A 19108-nucleotide genomic window follows, 5' to 3' on the forward strand; every position below is an offset into this window, starting at 1 on the left:
AAGGGAAATATTTCAAATATAGGAGACAATGTAAGGAGATAGATCAGTGGAGAAAGGAAACAAGTATTTATTAAGTACCTGTTGTATACCAGATGCTGTGCCAAGTGCTTTACAAATGGAGGAAATAAAGTCTTGTTAGACTTTGAGCTCCCAAATATACTGGATTTTTTTTGTGGGCAAGTCTCATCTTCCACTTCATTTTTATCTGCCATTATTCATCCCCCGTTTCTAGGCATGCTCCTTATTTGGATACCTTTGTAGAGCTGTGATTTTTATTAGTGTGGTCACTACCTCTATTAGTGACAATTATTGTCCATATCCATTTTCTCATCCTATGTTAATAATACATTACCATGGAAGAGCTCCCTAAATGTGCTAGAGTATATTTCTGCATAACCTTCAGGCTTATCTCTCAATCTCACAAAATGACTGAAAGATTTCCTTTTTACAATGTTTTACAATAAAAACTGAATGCTGTGAAATTATAATGGGCAATCTGGGTTCTAAAACAGACATATGAGGAAGCACATCCCCCCAGCTCCTTGTAGAGATGGGGGATAATGGGCATGCAGCACTCCATAATGATAGAGTTTTCCAGTTGGCTAATAAGTTTTGCCATATTTCTCTCCTCCACTCACACAAATACATCTTTTTTAAAAAAAAATTTTTTTTAATGTATAGCTTTATGGGAGGAATATATACTGAGAAATATAGATAGTATAAAAAGCAAAAAGTATCAATAAAAATGATTTAAACTAGGTTTTCCCTCTCACATCACTAGCATTGTCTCTTCCCCATCCCATGCTCCTTCTCTTAAACTATGCTGACATGTGCATCTTTGCAATCTGCTGTATCTTATTACCACCATTATCAATCACCGTTACCAATGTATTATTACCATTACGTGCTCGATGTCTCTTTGTTTTCCTTTGAGAAAGCCACAATTTTGATTCTTTAGAGATCACAGCATTTTGAGATTCATAATCAAATATTACCACGGGAAGAATACCAGGTTCAAAAGATATCGTTTTATGTAAAGAATGAGCTTGAGATTAGGAAAAAAAAATCTGACAAATGTAATGCAGTGTACTCCGAACTGATGCTGAGTGAAATGAGCAGGACCAGGAGATCATTATATACTTCAACAACAATATTATATGATGACCAGTTCTGATGGACCTGGCCATCCTCAGCAATGAGATCAACCAAATCATTTCCAAAGGAGCAGTAATGAACTGAACTAGCTATGCCCAGAGAAAGAACTCTGGGAGATGACTAAAAACCATTACATTGAATTCCCAATCCCTATATTTATGCCCACCTGCATTTTTGATTTCCTTCACAGGCTAATTGTACAATATTTCAGAGTCTGATTCTTTTTGTACAGCAAAATAACGTTTTGGTCATGTATACTTATTGTGTATCTAATTTATATTTTAATGTATTTAACATCTACTGGTCATCCTGCCATCTAGGGGAGGGGGTGGGGGGGTAAGAGGTGAAAAATTGGAACAAGAGGTTTGGCAATTGTTAATGCTGTAAAGTTACCCATGCATATAACCTGTAAATAAAAGGCTATTAAATTTAAAAAAATAAAATAAAATAAAATAAAGTAATGCAGTGTACTCCCCTTTTACTCTTCCTATGTACTCTTAGACCATTGACTCTTTTTAGTATCCTTTATCAGCACTTAAGGACTGAGTGAATTGCCTTTCCACATGATCTGAGTGATACACAATTTTCATACACTTGGTTTTTCCTCTACAGACTGATAGTCTTCATCTATTTAGTGTCCTCCTTTCAGTTTCACCTCAAGCTTCCTTCAAACTTTTTCCAACTCTTTTTTTTGCTCTTTTATTACAATAGATTCATAATCTTTTATTTACTTCATTGTAATGCTTTAAAATGAGCTTGCATTTTAAACCCATGTTACTTTTGCTTCTTCTTGGTGATGAGATCAAATATTTGCCATCAAAGTTGATTTCTGATTTTGGGAGCTTTCTTATTATGGTGACTATTTTACATTTATCTCTTCTACATTGGGACTATACCTGTGAACTATCAATATATCACAGGTCAGCAAAAGAAATTAAATGAGAATTTGGGGAGAGTTTTGCAGAAGCCTCAGACAACATGCAAAGGCCAGCAAATGACATAGAAAATGTATTTTTACTTTACATGTAGCCTCTTACCAAATACTTTACCTAAAATTTACAATAAGATACTGTAAATACACCATAAAAGAAAAAGAAAAAATTCAGATTTCTTCATTAGTATGAAATTAGGTTTTTCCTAATTTCATTTTACATAGGTTTTCCAGATTGTGGAGGTATCATGCCCCTAACTCCTGCAGTGTAGAAGGGATAACTATATATTGTTTAAATATGTCAATGAAATGGAATGATTGAAACACATATCTCTACTTTTATCCATTTTCCATTTTCCCCCAATGTTCATTGTTCTCTCAGTGAAGGAGGATAACATCTTTCTTCATATATCCAAGTGTTTTCATATTTTTCCAATATCATTTTAAATAATCTAAAACAATATTAACATGGCTGACACAAAGTGGAACTTATCTATGTTTCTCTTTTGATTAAATCTATTTTGGCTTTAACTTTGTCTGAGATCATGATTACTATTCTTGCTTTTGATATAATAAATTCTATTCCTCATCTTTATTTTATATTTGTGTGTATCTCTTGTTTCCCATTCTTTGCTTTATTTCTACCTACTACCTTGCCCTCCTATTACTCAATCTGCTAACACCTTTCTCCTCCTCATGAATTCTTCCCTTGTTTTCCTCCCCCAATCCTCTCCCTTTGCCCTCTTGTTTCTATCTGAATTTAGCAGTCTTTTTTATCCTTCCAAATATTTATATGTTTCCTCTTTATTCCATTCCTATTAGTTTAGTGTTTTGTAATTGTGTTCATATAATCACTGGATTTGTCTTGGCAAGTAGACTTCCAAGTATTTTATATTGTCTGTTATTATTTTAAGTGATACTTCTCTTACTGTTGGGTTTTGTTGGTAGTATATAAAAATGCTGATGATTGGTGTGGGATTATTTTATATTCTGCAACTTTGCTGAAATTATTATTTCATCTAATTTTTTATTGATTGCTGAGAGTTCTCTAAACATAACATCATATCATCTGCAAAGAGTGATAGTTTTGTTTCTTCCTTGCCTATTTTTATTCCTTCGATTTCTTTCTTTTTTTTTTGTCTTATGGCTACAGCTAGCATTTCCACTACAATATTGAATAATAGTGGTGATAATGGATATCCTTGCTTCACTCCAAATCTTATTGGGAAAGCTTCAAATATGTATCCATTGGGAAGGCTTTAAGTACATACCCATTATAGAGAATGCTTATCCTTAGTTTTATATATATATATATATATATTACTTACCATTTTAAGAAAGACTTCATTGTTTCCCATATTTTTTAGTGTTTTTAATAGGAATGAGTGTTGTATTTTGTCAGTTATGGTTTTGATACCTAAGTCAGGAAGAGTAAAAACAGAGGGGGAAAAAAGATACGCCAATTTCCTTAATTAATATCAATCAAAATGAAATTTGTATCATATAAGGATTTTGGTAAGACTCCTTCTTTACTTATTTTTTCAAATAGTGTATGTAATATTGGGATTCTGCTTTGCAGAATTCACTTGTAACTCCATTAGGGATTTTTTTTTTAACTCAACTCATTGATGACTTGTTCAATTTCTTTTTCTAAGATTAAGTTATTTAAGTATTCTATTACCTGTTTTATTGATCTTATAATCTTGTAAACTTGTAAATATTTATAAATTTCAATTCGATTGTCAGTTTTACTGATATGTAAAGAAGTAAAATAACTCCAAATAATTGCTTTAATTTCATCTTTACTGGTGTTGCATTCACCCTTTTCATTTTTGATATCAGTAATTTGATTTTTTTATACAATCAAATTAGCCAATGATTTATTCCCTCCATAAAACAGTTCCTAGTTTTATTAATTCAATGTTTTTTTTTTAACTTTCAATTTTATTACTCTCCTTTGATTTTCAGGATGTCCATTTTAGTGTTTAGTTGGAGTTTTTAATTTGATCTTTTTCTAGTTCTTTTAATCACATGCCAAATTCATTGATCTGCTACTTCTTTCTTTTATTGTTGTAGGTATCTAGAGACATAAATTATTTTTCCTACGTGTTGCTCTGGCTGCATCCCACAAGTTTTGGAATACTATCTCATTGTCGTCATCTTCTTTAATGAAATTATTGATTGTTCCTATGACTTGTTCTTTGACTCACTCATTCTTTAGGATTAGATTGTTTTATTTCCAATTAACTTTTTAAAATAAATTTTATTTTTCCAATTATATATAAAAAGTTTTTAGTGTTCATTTGAATTTTTTTTTGAGTTCCAAATTCTCTTTTTCCTCCTTTCCTCATCCCTTCCCCAAGACAGCAAGCAATTTGATATAGGTTATACATGTGTAATCATTTAAAACATTTCCATATTTGTCATGTTGTTAAAGAAAACACAGACCAAAAAAAGCACACAAAAAATAAAGTGAAAAATAATATGCTTTAATCTGCATTCAGATTCCATCTGTTCTTTCTCTGGAGGGGGATATCATTTTTCATCATTCCTTAGGAATTGACTTGGATCCTTGTATTGCTGAGAATAACTAAGCCATTCACAGTTGATTATCATACAGTATTGCTGTTGTCGTGTACAATGTTCTCCTCAATGAGGAGAATGCTCAATTCACAATTTCACTCAATTCATCTAAGTCTTTCCATCTCTGGCTTACGAAATCCTGAAGATGCTGCTGTTTCTGTCATCACCAGCTAGATCCATCTTTGGTCTTTCATCCATGTGAGCTGTGGGCCAGCCTCTTCCCTTATGTCACAGATCTCCCTTTCTGACTTCTTATATGATATCAAGTTGGAAAAAATATGTCATTCTGACTTTTTGTTGGCTCTGCCAACCCAGAATTCAATTTGAGGCATTATTTTAAAGTTGTTTAAAGGGGGGGTGTTAGGAGAACTCAGCTAAGCATTTTCTCTACTCTGTCTTCTTGGTTTCCTGAATGATTCATTATAATTTAATTTCAAACTTAGTTTTAATATGTTCATCATTAGATAACTCACTCTCAGATATGTCTATGTCAATAAGTCATTTATTATTCCTTTAGAAATAGTCAATTCTGGGGCAGCTAGTTGGTGTAGTAGACAGAGCACCAGACTTGAATTCAGGAGGACCTGAGTTCAAATCTGGCCTCAGATGCTTAACACTCCCTTAGCTGTGTGACCCTGGGCAAGTCACTTAACCCCAATTGCCTCAGAAAAAAAAAAAAAGAGTCAATTCCTTTTTTATTGGTCTTACTATTTGATACTTATCATGTAGTTCTTAAAGAAAATGTGATATATAACTGGAATTTATTAAGTCTCTGATTTTTAATTTATTTCTTAATCCTAAACAATATTTTCCAACTTTTTAAAAACTATCCTTACTAACTTCTGTATAAAGTTATTGCATAACAATGTAAATGTTACCAAATTCAGAGAATATCTCTAGTTCTTCTCTGCAACAAAGATTGGCCTATTAATTTTCATTTTGCTTTTTTCTTATGCTCATTAAGAGCTCTGTAAGGAGAAACCCCTGAATCACCTAAGAAAGAATGTTTTTGTTACCTATGAGATTTTTTTCTTTGTTATTTTTTCTTACTTATGACAGATAGACTTTTTTTTAACTTGAGAAAATCATAGGATAATAATTTCAGAGCAGGAAGGTATCTTAGAGGTTCTCAAGTCCAAACTCCTCATTTTCCTGGTGAAGAAACTAAAGTATGGAGGCAGGTGACTTGCTTGGGATCACACAACCAGTCAGTGTATGAAGCAGTATTTGAACCCAGGAATTCTTATCTTTAAGGCTAGGGCCCTATAGAACCTCCATTAGGGAAAGTATTTTCCTAGATATAAGATTGCTCATTCTATCTCTTACCATTATTATTATTATTATTATTATTATTATTATTATTATTTTGGTTGGCCAAATCCCTCTACATACTACATTCAACATTGGGAATTCACGATCTAGACAAAAGACTGACAGGTCATCAACAGACAACATAAAAAACACAATTGTACAAGAACTCCATGACATGACAACAAACATGACAAGTCACATCTTGTTTGTAATAAGGTTATCATCTTACATCTCCATCATCTGAAAAAGAAAAAGAAATCCTTTTTTTTCTAAGTGAATTATCAGGTATCAAATGAATCACACATCAAATTAATACAGTTTTCCCCTCTGTCATTTCTATGCTTTTTATTTCTCATGAGGGATACCCGCCAGAAGTTGATGTTTTTAGGCATCCAAATGACAATTCTAAACTGAGACCACTGATAAAGTGATGCATAAGCAGAAATTCAGGCAAGGTCAATTAGAGCATTAAGAGCCCAGATCTTCCAATTTATACCACCTACTTTTTGTAGAGATTTTTGGAGGAAAAAAAAAGACCACGAATCTAACTCTAGGTTGGCATAAAGAGAAAAGAAATCTGGTTTCTTTTCTAAAGGAAACTTAAAACCTATAGTTGCATATATCTATCCGATATATCTCTTCAGCATGAACCAGTATAGAAATCTGCACACTGTGCAAGATGAGTGAAGTGAAGCTAGGTCTCTGAAAATAATCTTAATTCCTTCATAGAGAAATGATTGGATATTTTTGAAATATAATTGATATAAAGACAGATATGCACAAATTTAAGGCACAATAAAAGCCTATCTCTTAGGCTGGTTTTCACTTTAGAAATCTCCAAGACCCTTCCCAGAAAGAAACTTACTTTATTCCAGCCCTTCCTCATTATAGGTACTCTTTCTTCATATTTATCACTCCTAAATATTTCTCATAGTTTTTTTCTTTTCTTTTTAAAACTTTTACATGATCCTTCTTTTTCTTTTATATATTTGCCTGATTATTTTTTCTTAAATCACTTAGAATCCAGTTCTTCCTCTCAGCTATCTTTTTTAGCTTCATTCTCTTCTGCTCCTTTTAGTCTTCTCCCAATTCAGTCCTCTCTCATTTTTATTCTTTTCTTCCCTTCCATTCTTTCTCTTTTTCTCTCTATTTCTCCCTCTCTTCCTCCACTCTCTCTATCATTCTCTCTCTGCAATTAAGCTTTATCTTTCTGTCCTTTGTTATTTAGCCAAATATATACAAGGAAAAGAAAGGTCATGAAAAGACCAACTCTTCAAGGGAGACTAAAGTCATTTGGACTAGACTCAAGGCTCTAAGTTCCAGACGCTTCTAGGTCCTAGGCAACTTATTTTCTCCTCATCTGTTCGAAGCCTAAATGAGATATACTAGTCTGGGTTTTTCTTTCCCTTATATGGGATCCAAATTCTGGAAATTGTTAATTACCTTTGTTAGTTTTTTGTTCATCTTCAATGAAAGAGGTATTTACTTTGGACCATGGTGTTTCCTGATCATTCATTGAGACTTCCCCAGTAGAAAACAGATGGTGGAGCTCATGGAAAAAGTCAAAAATGTCTCCAGATTTAACACTGTGATTGCCCTCTAAAATAACCAGATGAGGCTCTTCAGAATCATATTCGTCAGAGAAGTCATTATTTTCTACCTCCATCTCATATCTCTCAGGAAGAAGGCTAAACAGAAAGAAGGAATAAGAAAGACCCAGCATACTTTCAGTCACAGTGGTGATTCCTAATGATATAACACAAATCAACTACCATGGATTACGAGGCTAAAACCATATGTCCATCATCATAAGATCTGAATTAAATAAAATCCAAGAATATTCCAACAGGGAATGGACCCCTTATATATCTCAAGGTTTTTCCAATGTCAAACATCATTGAATTTATAGAGAGCAGGGCCTATGATTGCAAAGTAAAGATGCCAAAAAAAATTTTGGAAGGTGTATCCTAGTGAAATGTTTCAAGTTCTTTGGTTCCTATTTTCTAAAATAGCATCCTCCTGGCAATTCTGTCATTTTCTCCCTTTTTCTTCAGCCTCCTTCCATGCCTTACTGAATAGCTTCAGTTTAGGTAGTACTAGTCATGAGTGAGTCCAAACCTGATAGTTCATTAGGGTTGATTAGATATAGAAACTCCTGACACCAATGGATATAGGCAGCTTCTCTTTAACTTAGAATCTCTAGAGTCACTGAGAGGCCAGGTGATTTGCTTCCAAGAGCACAGATAGTAAGGTACAAGTAGAATTTAAATCTAGCTCTTCCTGAGCCTTCTGTTATATCACAGCAAGCAATATAGTTAAAAACATTCAAATTAAAACAAATGTGATTTGAAAAGCAAAAGCTCTCTTAAAAAGTATGTTAAGATGGAAAACAAAACAAAGCAAAGCAAAACTAATTTTGCATTCAGAAGTCTTAAGGTCATAATCCTGTCTCCACCACTATCTCTGTGACCTTTCCACTTCAATAGGTCCTCCTTTCTCAATAAACAAAAAGAGAGAGGATGATGTTAGACTAAAGTAAACCTCTTGCATGTCCTGGAACCAAACTCCTCTTCATGTCGAAGGTTATTCATTATTCATAAAGGTTTAGAGACATTTCTCAACTCACAATATGGCGTGTTCTTCCTGAAGTTTCTTTGGTCTAGAAGAAGTCACATTAATGCATTTTGGAGCATAATCTGCAGGGGGATATTGGTTGATTGCACCTAATGAAAGAACAGGACATAATTAGTTTTATATGTGCTAATTTTCAAGTTGCAAATTTCTTTTACAAAATAAATTTGTCTTTTCTTTCATTGGCTTTCATTAAAATAAAATTTTTAAATGTGTTTTATTTCAAAAGCTACTTTTTGTTGTTGGTTTTATGACCCCGTTTGAGATTTTCTTGGGCAAAGATACTGGAATGTTTACCATTTTCTTCTTCGGCTCATTTTACAGATAAGGGAACTGAGGCAACCAGGGTTAAGTGACTTGCCCAAACTCATACAGTAGGAAGTGTCTGAGACCAAATTTGAACACATGAATTCCAGGCCTGGAGTTCTATCACTGTAGCACTACCTCGCTGGCTCAACAGCAACTTTACTAAGTACAATATTAGGATTTCTCCTAATATGGAACACCATATTCCAGCTCTATAATTTACTACTTGGTGAGTTCCCTGTGGGTAGCAATGCAGTTCAGTGAAAAAAGCACTTAACTTGGAGTCAGAAAAAGTAGATTTCAATCCTCCCTCTGCTGTTTTCTCCCTGGGTAAATCAGTTTTGCTTTCTGGGTTCAGTCTCTATATGTAAAATGGCAGGTGGGATGGGGGAAGAGAAAATTAGACTAAATGACCTCTAAGGTTCCTTCTTAGTCCAGATTTATGAGACTTTGGGGCATTAGCTTCCTCATTTATTGAACGTGGCGATTGGAATATACTCTTTAAAATTCAAAATCCCATGATCTTCTAAGACTGAATTACCTCATGTTGGCAAGAATCCAATGACCATAGTCCTGGGCAACATGTCAAAATTTCAATCCATGCCCAATTATGCAGGATTCATTAATAGGAAATTCTCTAACTTCTTACTATCTTAGTTCAGTGGTAAAATCAACAATGTTTTCTTAAGGGGGAGCAGACCTTTGATTCTGTAGATTTAAGGAACACTGACTGTAGAAACTACATTTACCAGTAAAGGGCAGCTCCTACTCTTAACTTAGTCTTAGTGAGTTGATTTACAGTGCCCAGGGTCACAATGCCAGGACACGTCAGAAACAGAGTCTTGAACCCAGACATTCCTGATTCCAAATATGGTTCTATACAAACATACCAATCTGAGTCTTGAAAAAAGATACTTATTAGCTGGATGAGCAAATCACTTAACCCTGTTTGACTCAGCTTCCTTATCTGTAAAATTATCTGGAGGAGGAAATGGCAACACACTTCCATATCTCTGCCAAGAAAATCCCAAATGGGGTCACAGACAGTCAGGCGTGACTGAAAAAATCTCAGTAACAACAATAAAAATCTTGAAAATTAGTGGAGGAAAAATAGATTTTAATTCAGTTTTTCTCTCATATCTGGGAGGGAATCACAGAGGAGAGAAAACCTTCCCTCCACTTCTTTCCAGAGTCTTAAGGCAGAGCCAGAAGAAGCCGGGAGGAGGCCTGGGAAATGGGCCTAGATATAGGATGAAAATTGTGGTGAGCCCTCCGGAAAATCTCACCAAGCTGGCAAACGGGCTGGAAATTGCTGAAGAAGAACGTATGTTGGCTTTATCCCAATGCAGGCTAAGCACCCTTTGGGGACTTAACAGATGTGCTTGGGAGGCAAAACTACTGTCTACTTTCCTTCCCCTGCCCCTCACCTCTGAACCCTGCAAATACACCCTGGAAACCCTGCATCTTTCTTTGAACCTTCTCCTTTAGATTTAGTAAGTGGGGTAGGAAAAAACTCTGTGGTCCCATGGGAGCTCAGGAGATACAATGGAATTTTGTTACAATCTCCTTTTAGCACCAAAGATCACAGATTTAGACTTAGAAAGGACCCTATTAAACCCAAATCTTTTACTTTTCAGATAAGGAAACTGAGAACCAGACTTGGCAAGGTCACACAGGCAGGAAGGAGCAGAGTCAGGATTCAAATCCACCTCCTCTGACACAGCCTTCTGTCCTCAATTACAAAATAAAGCGCTTCATACAAATGAATAATTATTGGAATCTCAACAGGGTCAATCCTAAATAATACAAAAGGACTCAATGGAGCAACTTCATTCCTAAAATTAGCTTTATGGATCCTGGTTCCTGAGGGCAATGGGGCACTGAGAGCCAGGCTAACAGTCCCCTTCCTGGGTTTCTCATTACCTCATTCCTCCTTGGCCCCAGGACTCAGGAATGATGACTTCCAGGAATCTGAGATTGCTGAGCTGATTCTTTGGCCCTAACATGTCTAACTCAGACCCATTGAAAAGCAAAAGAAGAGAAATATTTTATGACTTACGTCTGATTGAATGGAGAAAGGGTTTGATGAACCTCACGATATAGTCAAAGTCAGGTTTATGAATTCTGCCCAGCTGGACCAAGTGATGATCCAGGGGCGGGCTGGCAAGCTCTTCCAGCTCTTTGTCATTGTGTGTGGGGCCAAAGGACAACACAAAGATGGCATAGCCTTGGCACCTGGCTCTCAGAGCTTCTTCCTTTAAGGCTTTTTGGTCCAAATAATTGGTCTCTCCAGCAGATATCACAAAGATAACTTTGTTTTTCCTCAGGTTGGGGGCGTCTGAGAAGATATTATCAATTGTCCACTTCAGGGCATGGCCAACAAAAGACTCGCCGTTCAGTGGCTGAAGAGCTTCCCTCACGTAGCTTTTCATTTGGGGGACATTGTTGTAAGTAACTAAATCAAACTCCATGTGAACTGGGCACTCTTCTGTGTTGGGCCTATAGCCCTGGGGGGAGTAACTCAGGAGGGCTACTCTGTCTCCTATGGGAGAGGTCACCGGGTCCGGGGCAATGTAAAAGTAGTCAAGCACCGAGACCAGAAATTCTTTTATTTCTTGAAACTCAGAACTTTCCACATTCCGTGAAGAGTCAAGGAGGAAAACCACATCCACAAAAATGTTTTCCAGAGACTGTGTGCTGGGCTCCAAAGTGGGGCTGGATTCTTCTTTTTCTCCACGACTATCATCTCCTGCAACAGATTTTCTTGTGTTACTCATTTTAAGTGGGAGAGAATAAATTCTGAGGTCTTAGAATATCAACAAAGTTCATGACATTAGAATATCATCAAAGAAGCTCATTGACTGTTTCAGTGTTGGATGGTCCAAGGGACCTCTGGATAGAAGAGGCAAAGGTTGGGGAAGGACACGGAAAAACAAGGTGCTAGTTGTCAAGTACATCAATATGCATCTGAATTGTGTACCTTGGCTCCAAAGGCAGAGGGGCACACAAAGGAGTTACCGATATTAGTGGGATACACACGTGCCTACATGCACAAACATGTACTCTGGTGTATCTGCAGCAAAATGTGCACATATTTTGCACTTTTTTTCTTCAAGTCATGATAAAAGTATGGAAATGCCAAAACACAGAATTGCCCCCAAATGATAAGGAAAAGCTCTGTCTTTTCATTTCAGAAGAGAGAGGATGGAACTTTGAATGAAAACCAATATCCAAACTGATAAGTTGGTTAATTTTTCTGAACTATTTGTTTGCCCTTTTTATTCTTTATTATAAGGGATGGCTAGATGGAGACAGGAAAGACACATCAAAAAAGAATATGATATAAAAACAAGTTACCAACAGACTTATTTTTTAATGGATACAAGAATTGATTTTTCAACCAAATCTTTTATTATTATTATTATTATAGCTTTTTATTTACAAGATATATGCATGGGTAATTTTTCAGCATTGACCTTTTGTTCCAACTTTTCCCCTCCTTCCCCCCACCCCTTCCCCCAGATGACAGGTTGACCAATACATGTTAAATATTCAACCAAATCTTTTTGCTATAGGCCACTTACCCCCAACCCTGATCTTCTCTTGAATTTCTACTTATTCATTAATACTTAGATCATATGGTATCATTCTCTGTGACATGGAATTACCACTGAGAGCACACACACTTTGTATCACTTGAACACTAAATTACTAAACACTATTACTAAATAACTTCTCCTGAGTTTTTATTGATATTAATATAGCATTATCATTTTTATGTCATATCTACCTACTACACTTTAAGGTCCATAAAGAAAGGGACCTTTTTCACATAAACCCTGTGTCTGTCCAAATGCCCATCATTGTTCTAACACACTTTGTAGGCATTTAAATGTTTAAGAATTGAATTCTTATTTTAAAATTGGCTGATTGTGGATTATTGTTAATAAATTGTTTCATAAAAATAATACAAATGAATTTTTAAGAATATATATTTTTAGAGCTAAATGGACCATTTTTCTGTATTCAGAAAAACTGGGCTTCAAGGATAAGTCAACATTTTTTTTTGACCATTTATAGTCATTCAATCCACAAAGATGTAAAGTGCCTACTATGTGACTAGTTTTGTGTCAGACGCGTAGGTAACAATAAACAATTCCAGAATCCAGAATCTGAAGATTTATCCATAGAAAGAAGCTTAGACATTATTTTAATCCAATTCCCATGGTAAAGAGAGAAGAATGTCAAGTCCCAAATGATGATGTGACTTACCTGCTATCAGATAGTCAGAGCCTGGCTTCAAATCCATATCCACCATCTCCACATCCATTGGTTTGTCTACTAAATGATATGGTCTTTCTGGATAAATGAGTGAATGAAAAAAAGTATTAGGCGCTTGTTATGTGCCAGGTTCTGGGCTAAATTCTGGAAATGAAAATTACAGAATGAAACATTTCTAATTTTTTTCTTTAATTGACAATACTACAAATCCAAAAATCATAGGATGTAGACAAATAAGGGATCCTGGTGATGATCTAGTACAACCTTCTCAATTTAGGAAGAAGGGACACAATGCCTTGAGAGAAAAAAGTAACTTACCTAAAGTCATGAAGGTAGAGCCAGAGTTCATATCCACTTCCTCTGGCTCCAAATCATGGCCATTATCTATTTTATTTTCTGCGTGGAAGAATACATGAATTAATGAAGAAATAGAAAAGCATTTATTAGGCACCTCATGTGCTGGGCCCTACTATAATACAGAGATAAATAGTTCACAGTGCAGGATCACAGGAAAAACCTTGGAAACTATCTCTTCCAAGCTTCTTTTTTGTCACAGGAGGAAACGAAGGTCCAGGGAGATGAAGTTCATTTAAGGTCACATATATAGAATTAATCTTTAAACTGCCATGGTTTGAGTTCAAATGTGTCATTATCATTCCATATTGCATTTCTGCATAGATGAATGAGTGAAAAAATTTATTCATTGCCTATTTTATGTCAGCTACTGTGCTAAACATGGAGAATAGAAAGACACAGATGAATCAGCTCTTGTTTCTTCTTAATAGACAATGTTCCATATTGATTTATATCAACAAATTTTGACTAAATGTTTATTGATTGATTGATTTCCCAATTACATTTGGACTTCATATGATCTTCATTTTACACCATGGTTCCAGGCAGCAACTTTTGTTAATACCAACACACAAAGTTAGTTAATCTTGGGGGAAGAGAGAAGAGAGAATATAAAAGAATAATTAACATACTGATTTTTACTCCTTGACACAGACAGTAGGTAGACTTTCAATAAACAAAAACTCAAACATTATTAAATACTCATCTCCCAGATCTTAGGCATTGTATAGATTAAGTGGCCAGAGTCCTTACTGTTGAGGACCTTAAGATTTATGACCAGAACTTACCCAAATGACACTTATCACTAAAAGCCCAAAGGTAAGATCAGAAAAGAAAGCCAAGGAAAGGATTGGACTCGATCTATGCTGTCGTTTCCTTTTAAGGGGAAAATCTAAGATTCTTTGCCTTTTTCAGGGAATAATATAATATCCCAGGTCTGAGGAAGTATTAAAACACTATGTTATTTGGCCATTTTATTTGCCCAATACAAGCTCAGAGCTATCTGATTTCTTGGACTCTTTATAGAGAGTCCAAACTTCAGCAAATAAATCCAATAGTTTAAGAGGACCTTTTATGCAGACAGGTATGTTTCCAGTTTAAATATACACTCTACAAGAAGAATGGAACTTCACAAAAGTATTTCCCATTAGGAATGCCTGGCAGGAGTACTGGCAGCACACCTGTGAGTTAAGGCAATTCAATACATTTGCTGGACAGTGCCCCCAGCCAAATTCCCATCATAATAACTCCGAGCCTGAATTCCCTGACCCGCATGGAAGAACTGCCTCAGAAGCCTAGGGACTGGCTTGGAAGATCTGATGAGAGATCAGCCTAGATTTCCAAGAAAACTTTCCCAGAGCTTTGTCTTAGTCTGGCCAGGACTCATGAGTCACCCTGCCAAACTTCCCCTAAAACTGCTGAATTCAGAGAGAAGCGGGGGTGGAGAGAAAGTCGGGGAAGCAGTTTGAATAAAGGGGAATTGAATTTGGAGCCATTTGCAGGGGATTCCAGATGCTGAGAAACAGCTGGATTTGCTCTCCAACCTTCTGGTGGGAAGTTCCAAGAGTTTACAAGATTACACAGTGGCCCAAACTTGGAATTCTCCCAGAGACCAAATCCAATTAGATGCGGCAAATTAGGTGTGGTCTAAGTGTATTTGCATATGAGGGTCACGGCACTCATGTGCCTACACAGACTATCCCAGATTATTCTCAATCTCTTTTCAAGGGAGCATTTTTTGATTGTTGGTCTCCTAACAGGTTTGCAAAGCTTGAATCCTCGCTTCTAAGGTAGACTTCCATTACAGCTGATTTAGGATCCCTAGTAAGGAGTTTTCAGCTGATTTAGGATTCCTAGCAAGGAGTTTTCAGCTGGTTTAGGATCACAAGGAGTTTTCAGGTGAAGTGGACATGTCAGTTTTGTATTCAGAGAAAACAAGAATGGGAAACTTGGCAAAGGACACCTGAAATGTTCAGAAGCTCATGAAGGGTCTCTGGATGCAGTGAGGTAATGCAATATCTAAAGTGCTGGGCCTGGAAGTCAGAGGACCTGAGTTCAAATATGACCTCACACATTTATTAGCTCTGTGATTCCGGACAAATCATTTAACCCTATTTGCCTCAATGTCCTCATGTGTAAAATGGGCTGGAGAAGGAAATGGCAAATCACTCTAGCATCTCTGCTAAGAAAACCCCATCATGGAGAATCAGACATGATTGAAACGACTTAACAACAACCAAAAGGCCTTTATGATCCAGATTGGAAAAATCCTCAAACATACTTAGCGCACAGAGAAACTTGCTCATCCTATAGGGAAATAGAAGAGGAAAGGGAAAGAAAAGGAGGAGGCTAATAGAAGGGAGAGGAGAAGTATAAGGGGAAAGGGATAAGAGAGGGGGAGAGACTGTAAAAGAGGAGGGCTGTTTGAGGGAAGTGGAGGTTAGAAGAAAAGTCATTAGAGGAAGTTTTGGATTTGAAATTAGGTAGACCTGTTTTACATCCTTCTTCAGAATTTACTGGCTGTGTAAGCCTGGGCAATTCACTTAACTGCAATCAGCCTCTGTTTCTTTATTTGTAAAGTTAAGAGACTAGACTTAATGGCCTCCAAGGTCCTTTCCAACTATAAATTTACAATCCTATGAATACAAATTATATTCTACAGCATTTAACTAGGAAGTCTGAGAATAGTTTTCTTCTTACAACTTGGCAATTCAAACAACTATTTCCAAATTTTTCACCTTAAAATCCTGCATGTGATATACTATGTTTTGAAAATTCAAAACATCTATCAAATATAGGCTCTCAACACCACTTTTGTGGTATATTATCCTGGCCTCCAAACTGATCTCTCTGCTTCTAGACATATCCCTCCAGTCCATCCTCCATATTGCTACCCAAATCATCTTCTGAAGTCACAGATCTGCCCATGGCAGTCCCTTAGTCAAAATTTCCACGTGTTCATCTTTTGCCTATAAGAAAAATACAGATTCATAATAGCAGGATCCCCAAATCTGAGAGTTTGAAGAGCCATTAGATCTTGGAAAGGTAGGGTATTCAATCCAGCCCCAAATTCCAAAGGAATCCCTACTGTCATCAAATGATCACCCAAATTTTTCTTGATGACTTCCAGTGAAGAGGGAGCTATCATTTAGGGTTCTCTGTAACCTGACTTCAAAATCCCTTTTCAGGTTGATTTCACATAATCTTCATTCCAGCCAAACTGGTTACTGGCAGGTCTTCCAGTCGAAAGTGCCACCTCCTGCCTCTCTGTCCCTATTCTGAGAAGCTCCACAGTACCTGAAAAACGCTCCCTGATTATCTCTGCTCTTCAGATTCTTTCTCTTCCTCAAAACTCAGCTTAGGGGCCGTTCCCATTGGAAGACTTCTTGTTTTTCCTGCCCCACCCCACCCCCCCTCCACTGCATGATCATTCTTCCTCTCCTTAAATATAACTAGGACACTTTGTTGAATTTTCCTCCCTCCACTCCCCATCATTTTTTTTTTTTTACTTTATATTATATGTATTGAGAATGTTATCTCCCCTATAACCTGAAATCCATGAACTTGTTATTAAAAATACTTTGACACTGAATTTCAATATAATTGCTTTCCTATGTAAATCCTATGGATTTTATTTTGTCAGTAGCTTTCACCCAGCGGAGTTCATGATACGAAAAAAGGATGATAACCTTTGCCCTAAGAAGAATATAAATTTCTTGAGGGTAAGGAATATCTCATTATATCTATGTATCTCTATTGCCTAAATTGTGCCTTCCTTAATGGGGCATGCTTAAAAAGCCAAACTGGATCTGCCATTTCATTAATACAGGAAACTGAGCCTCTCCCAACTGCAATTTATATCTGAAAGATATTAAGAAGGATAAATATCTAATTAGCTTTGAGGCTCACCCAGAGTCACATATCGAGGATGTAGCAGAAGTGGGACAGCACAGAGTAAGATAAACATTTATTGAGTTTAAAATGTGAGCAATGGTAGTAAAGATATATAGATTGTACATAGTGCAGGGTGGTTCCTGAGAGTATATTCTGTGAAATCTTTTTCTTTTTAAAGTGTAGAAAGATATAGAGGAAACTTTCACAATCTTGAGTGTGGTTTACATATTTTTCAGATTGACTCACAGTGTTTCAGGACTTTCTCTCTTTGTTATCTAGCCAGGACCCTGTCAAAACTTCAAGGAGATATGGACTGAGCATGGAAGGGCGAGTAAGCAAATAAATGTATGAATATGTGACACTAAATAAATTCCTGAGTCCAATAGAAATGAATCTTAGATTATCTACACTCCCTTTTCTCTTCTCATTAAAATGGACAGGTAAGTTCATATGACCATAGAGAGTTGGAAAGAACTTTAGAATCCTCATACTCATAAAATCAAACCTAACCCCTTAATTTTACAGAGGAGAAAACAGCCTGAAAGACATGAAGTGACTTGCTCAGTGTCATACAGGTAATGTCAGATGAAGTCTCAAGACTTCCTAACTTCAAATTCAGTGCTTTCTAACCAAAAACTACCTAGAATTCTCATTTTTTTAAAGCAGCAGAATTATTATATTTTAATTCAGCTGGATATTGCTAGTGCTGCTCTTTGGGTGGAAATAAGATTTGTAGAAAGGTGCTGTAATTTCTGGGGACCATTTTGTTCATGGAAACACTAACTTGCTAAATGGCACCCTAAAGCCTTCTAAAAGTAATTTATGCCTTTGGAATTGCAGAGCTCTCAGCACCTTAACTGTATTTATTGGATTTTTTTTCTGGCTCCAAAAGCATCTGGCTGAGTTTATAAACACTGTACTATAAAAAAGAATTAGCAATAATCACATGGCTTCATTTCACTGGGGTGAGACCTTCCTTTTACCAGCACAGATGTTGACCTGCTTATGACTTGGTAGATGCTCATTGAGAGTCATGACTGAAAAGCTCCTCCCTGCCAGGAAACCATGTTGCTAGCTTAGCTCAGTTGATTCTCTGATAAAAAGTAGCTGGGATGTTACTGTCAAAGACTGCCCACTTTGGCAGACTGGCTAGAACTTCTGCTTGGTTGACAAAGCCTTTGGAATCCAAGTGTCCCCTCCTCAATAGCAGGAACAACAGAATGGTATATTGTGGGAAGAATTCTGGACTCAGAATTAGAAGAAATCTGAGTTCAAGTCTTGCCTCCTACTTTTATCAGCTACATGACAATAGGAAAGCCAACTAATTTCTTCAATTCTTAGTTTTGTGATCTCTACAATGGGAATAATAGCCCCAACTTCAGGAAACTATTGTGTGCAGCAGCAGCAGCATAGAGATAGCTAATGTTTACTTAGTGTCTACAATGTGCTCAACAATTATTGTCTCTTTTGAGTTTTACAACAATCTTTGGAGGTAGATGCTATTATTATCCCCATTTTACAGTTGAGGAAACTGAGTCATAGCAAGGTTTAACACCACCACACAAAGGGTCACACCATTGGAAAGCATCCTAGGAAGCATCTTGCCTCCAGACCTAGTGCTCTTTTTAATGTGTCACCTGACTGTACACTCAAGTTCCTTTT

General features: G+C 36.3%; 1 protein-coding gene across 1 annotated transcript in view; it reads right to left on the minus strand.

Moving 5' to 3' along the window:
• Positions 1-5287: 5287 nt before the first annotated feature.
• COL6A5 (collagen type VI alpha 5 chain) overlaps positions 5288-19108 on the minus strand; it is a 104413-nt gene continuing 90592 nt past the window's right edge. Inside the window, exons 38-43 of the mRNA XM_031940223.1 lie at positions 13517-13594; positions 13190-13276; positions 10977-11666; positions 8607-8703; positions 7424-7668; positions 5288-6220 (exon numbers count right to left, since the gene is read on the minus strand). Of these exons, the coding sequence (XP_031796083.1) occupies positions 6201-6220; positions 7424-7668; positions 8607-8703; positions 10977-11666; positions 13190-13276; positions 13517-13594 (1217 nt within the window). The 3' untranslated portion in view covers positions 5288-6200. The remainder of the gene's footprint in view (positions 6221-7423; positions 7669-8606; positions 8704-10976; positions 11667-13189; positions 13277-13516; positions 13595-19108) is intronic.

The sequence above is a fragment of the Sarcophilus harrisii genome, chromosome 5 (assembly GCF_902635505.1).
Source record: "Sarcophilus harrisii chromosome 5, mSarHar1.11, whole genome shotgun sequence".
Taxonomy (NCBI): domain Eukaryota; kingdom Metazoa; phylum Chordata; class Mammalia; order Dasyuromorphia; family Dasyuridae; genus Sarcophilus; species Sarcophilus harrisii.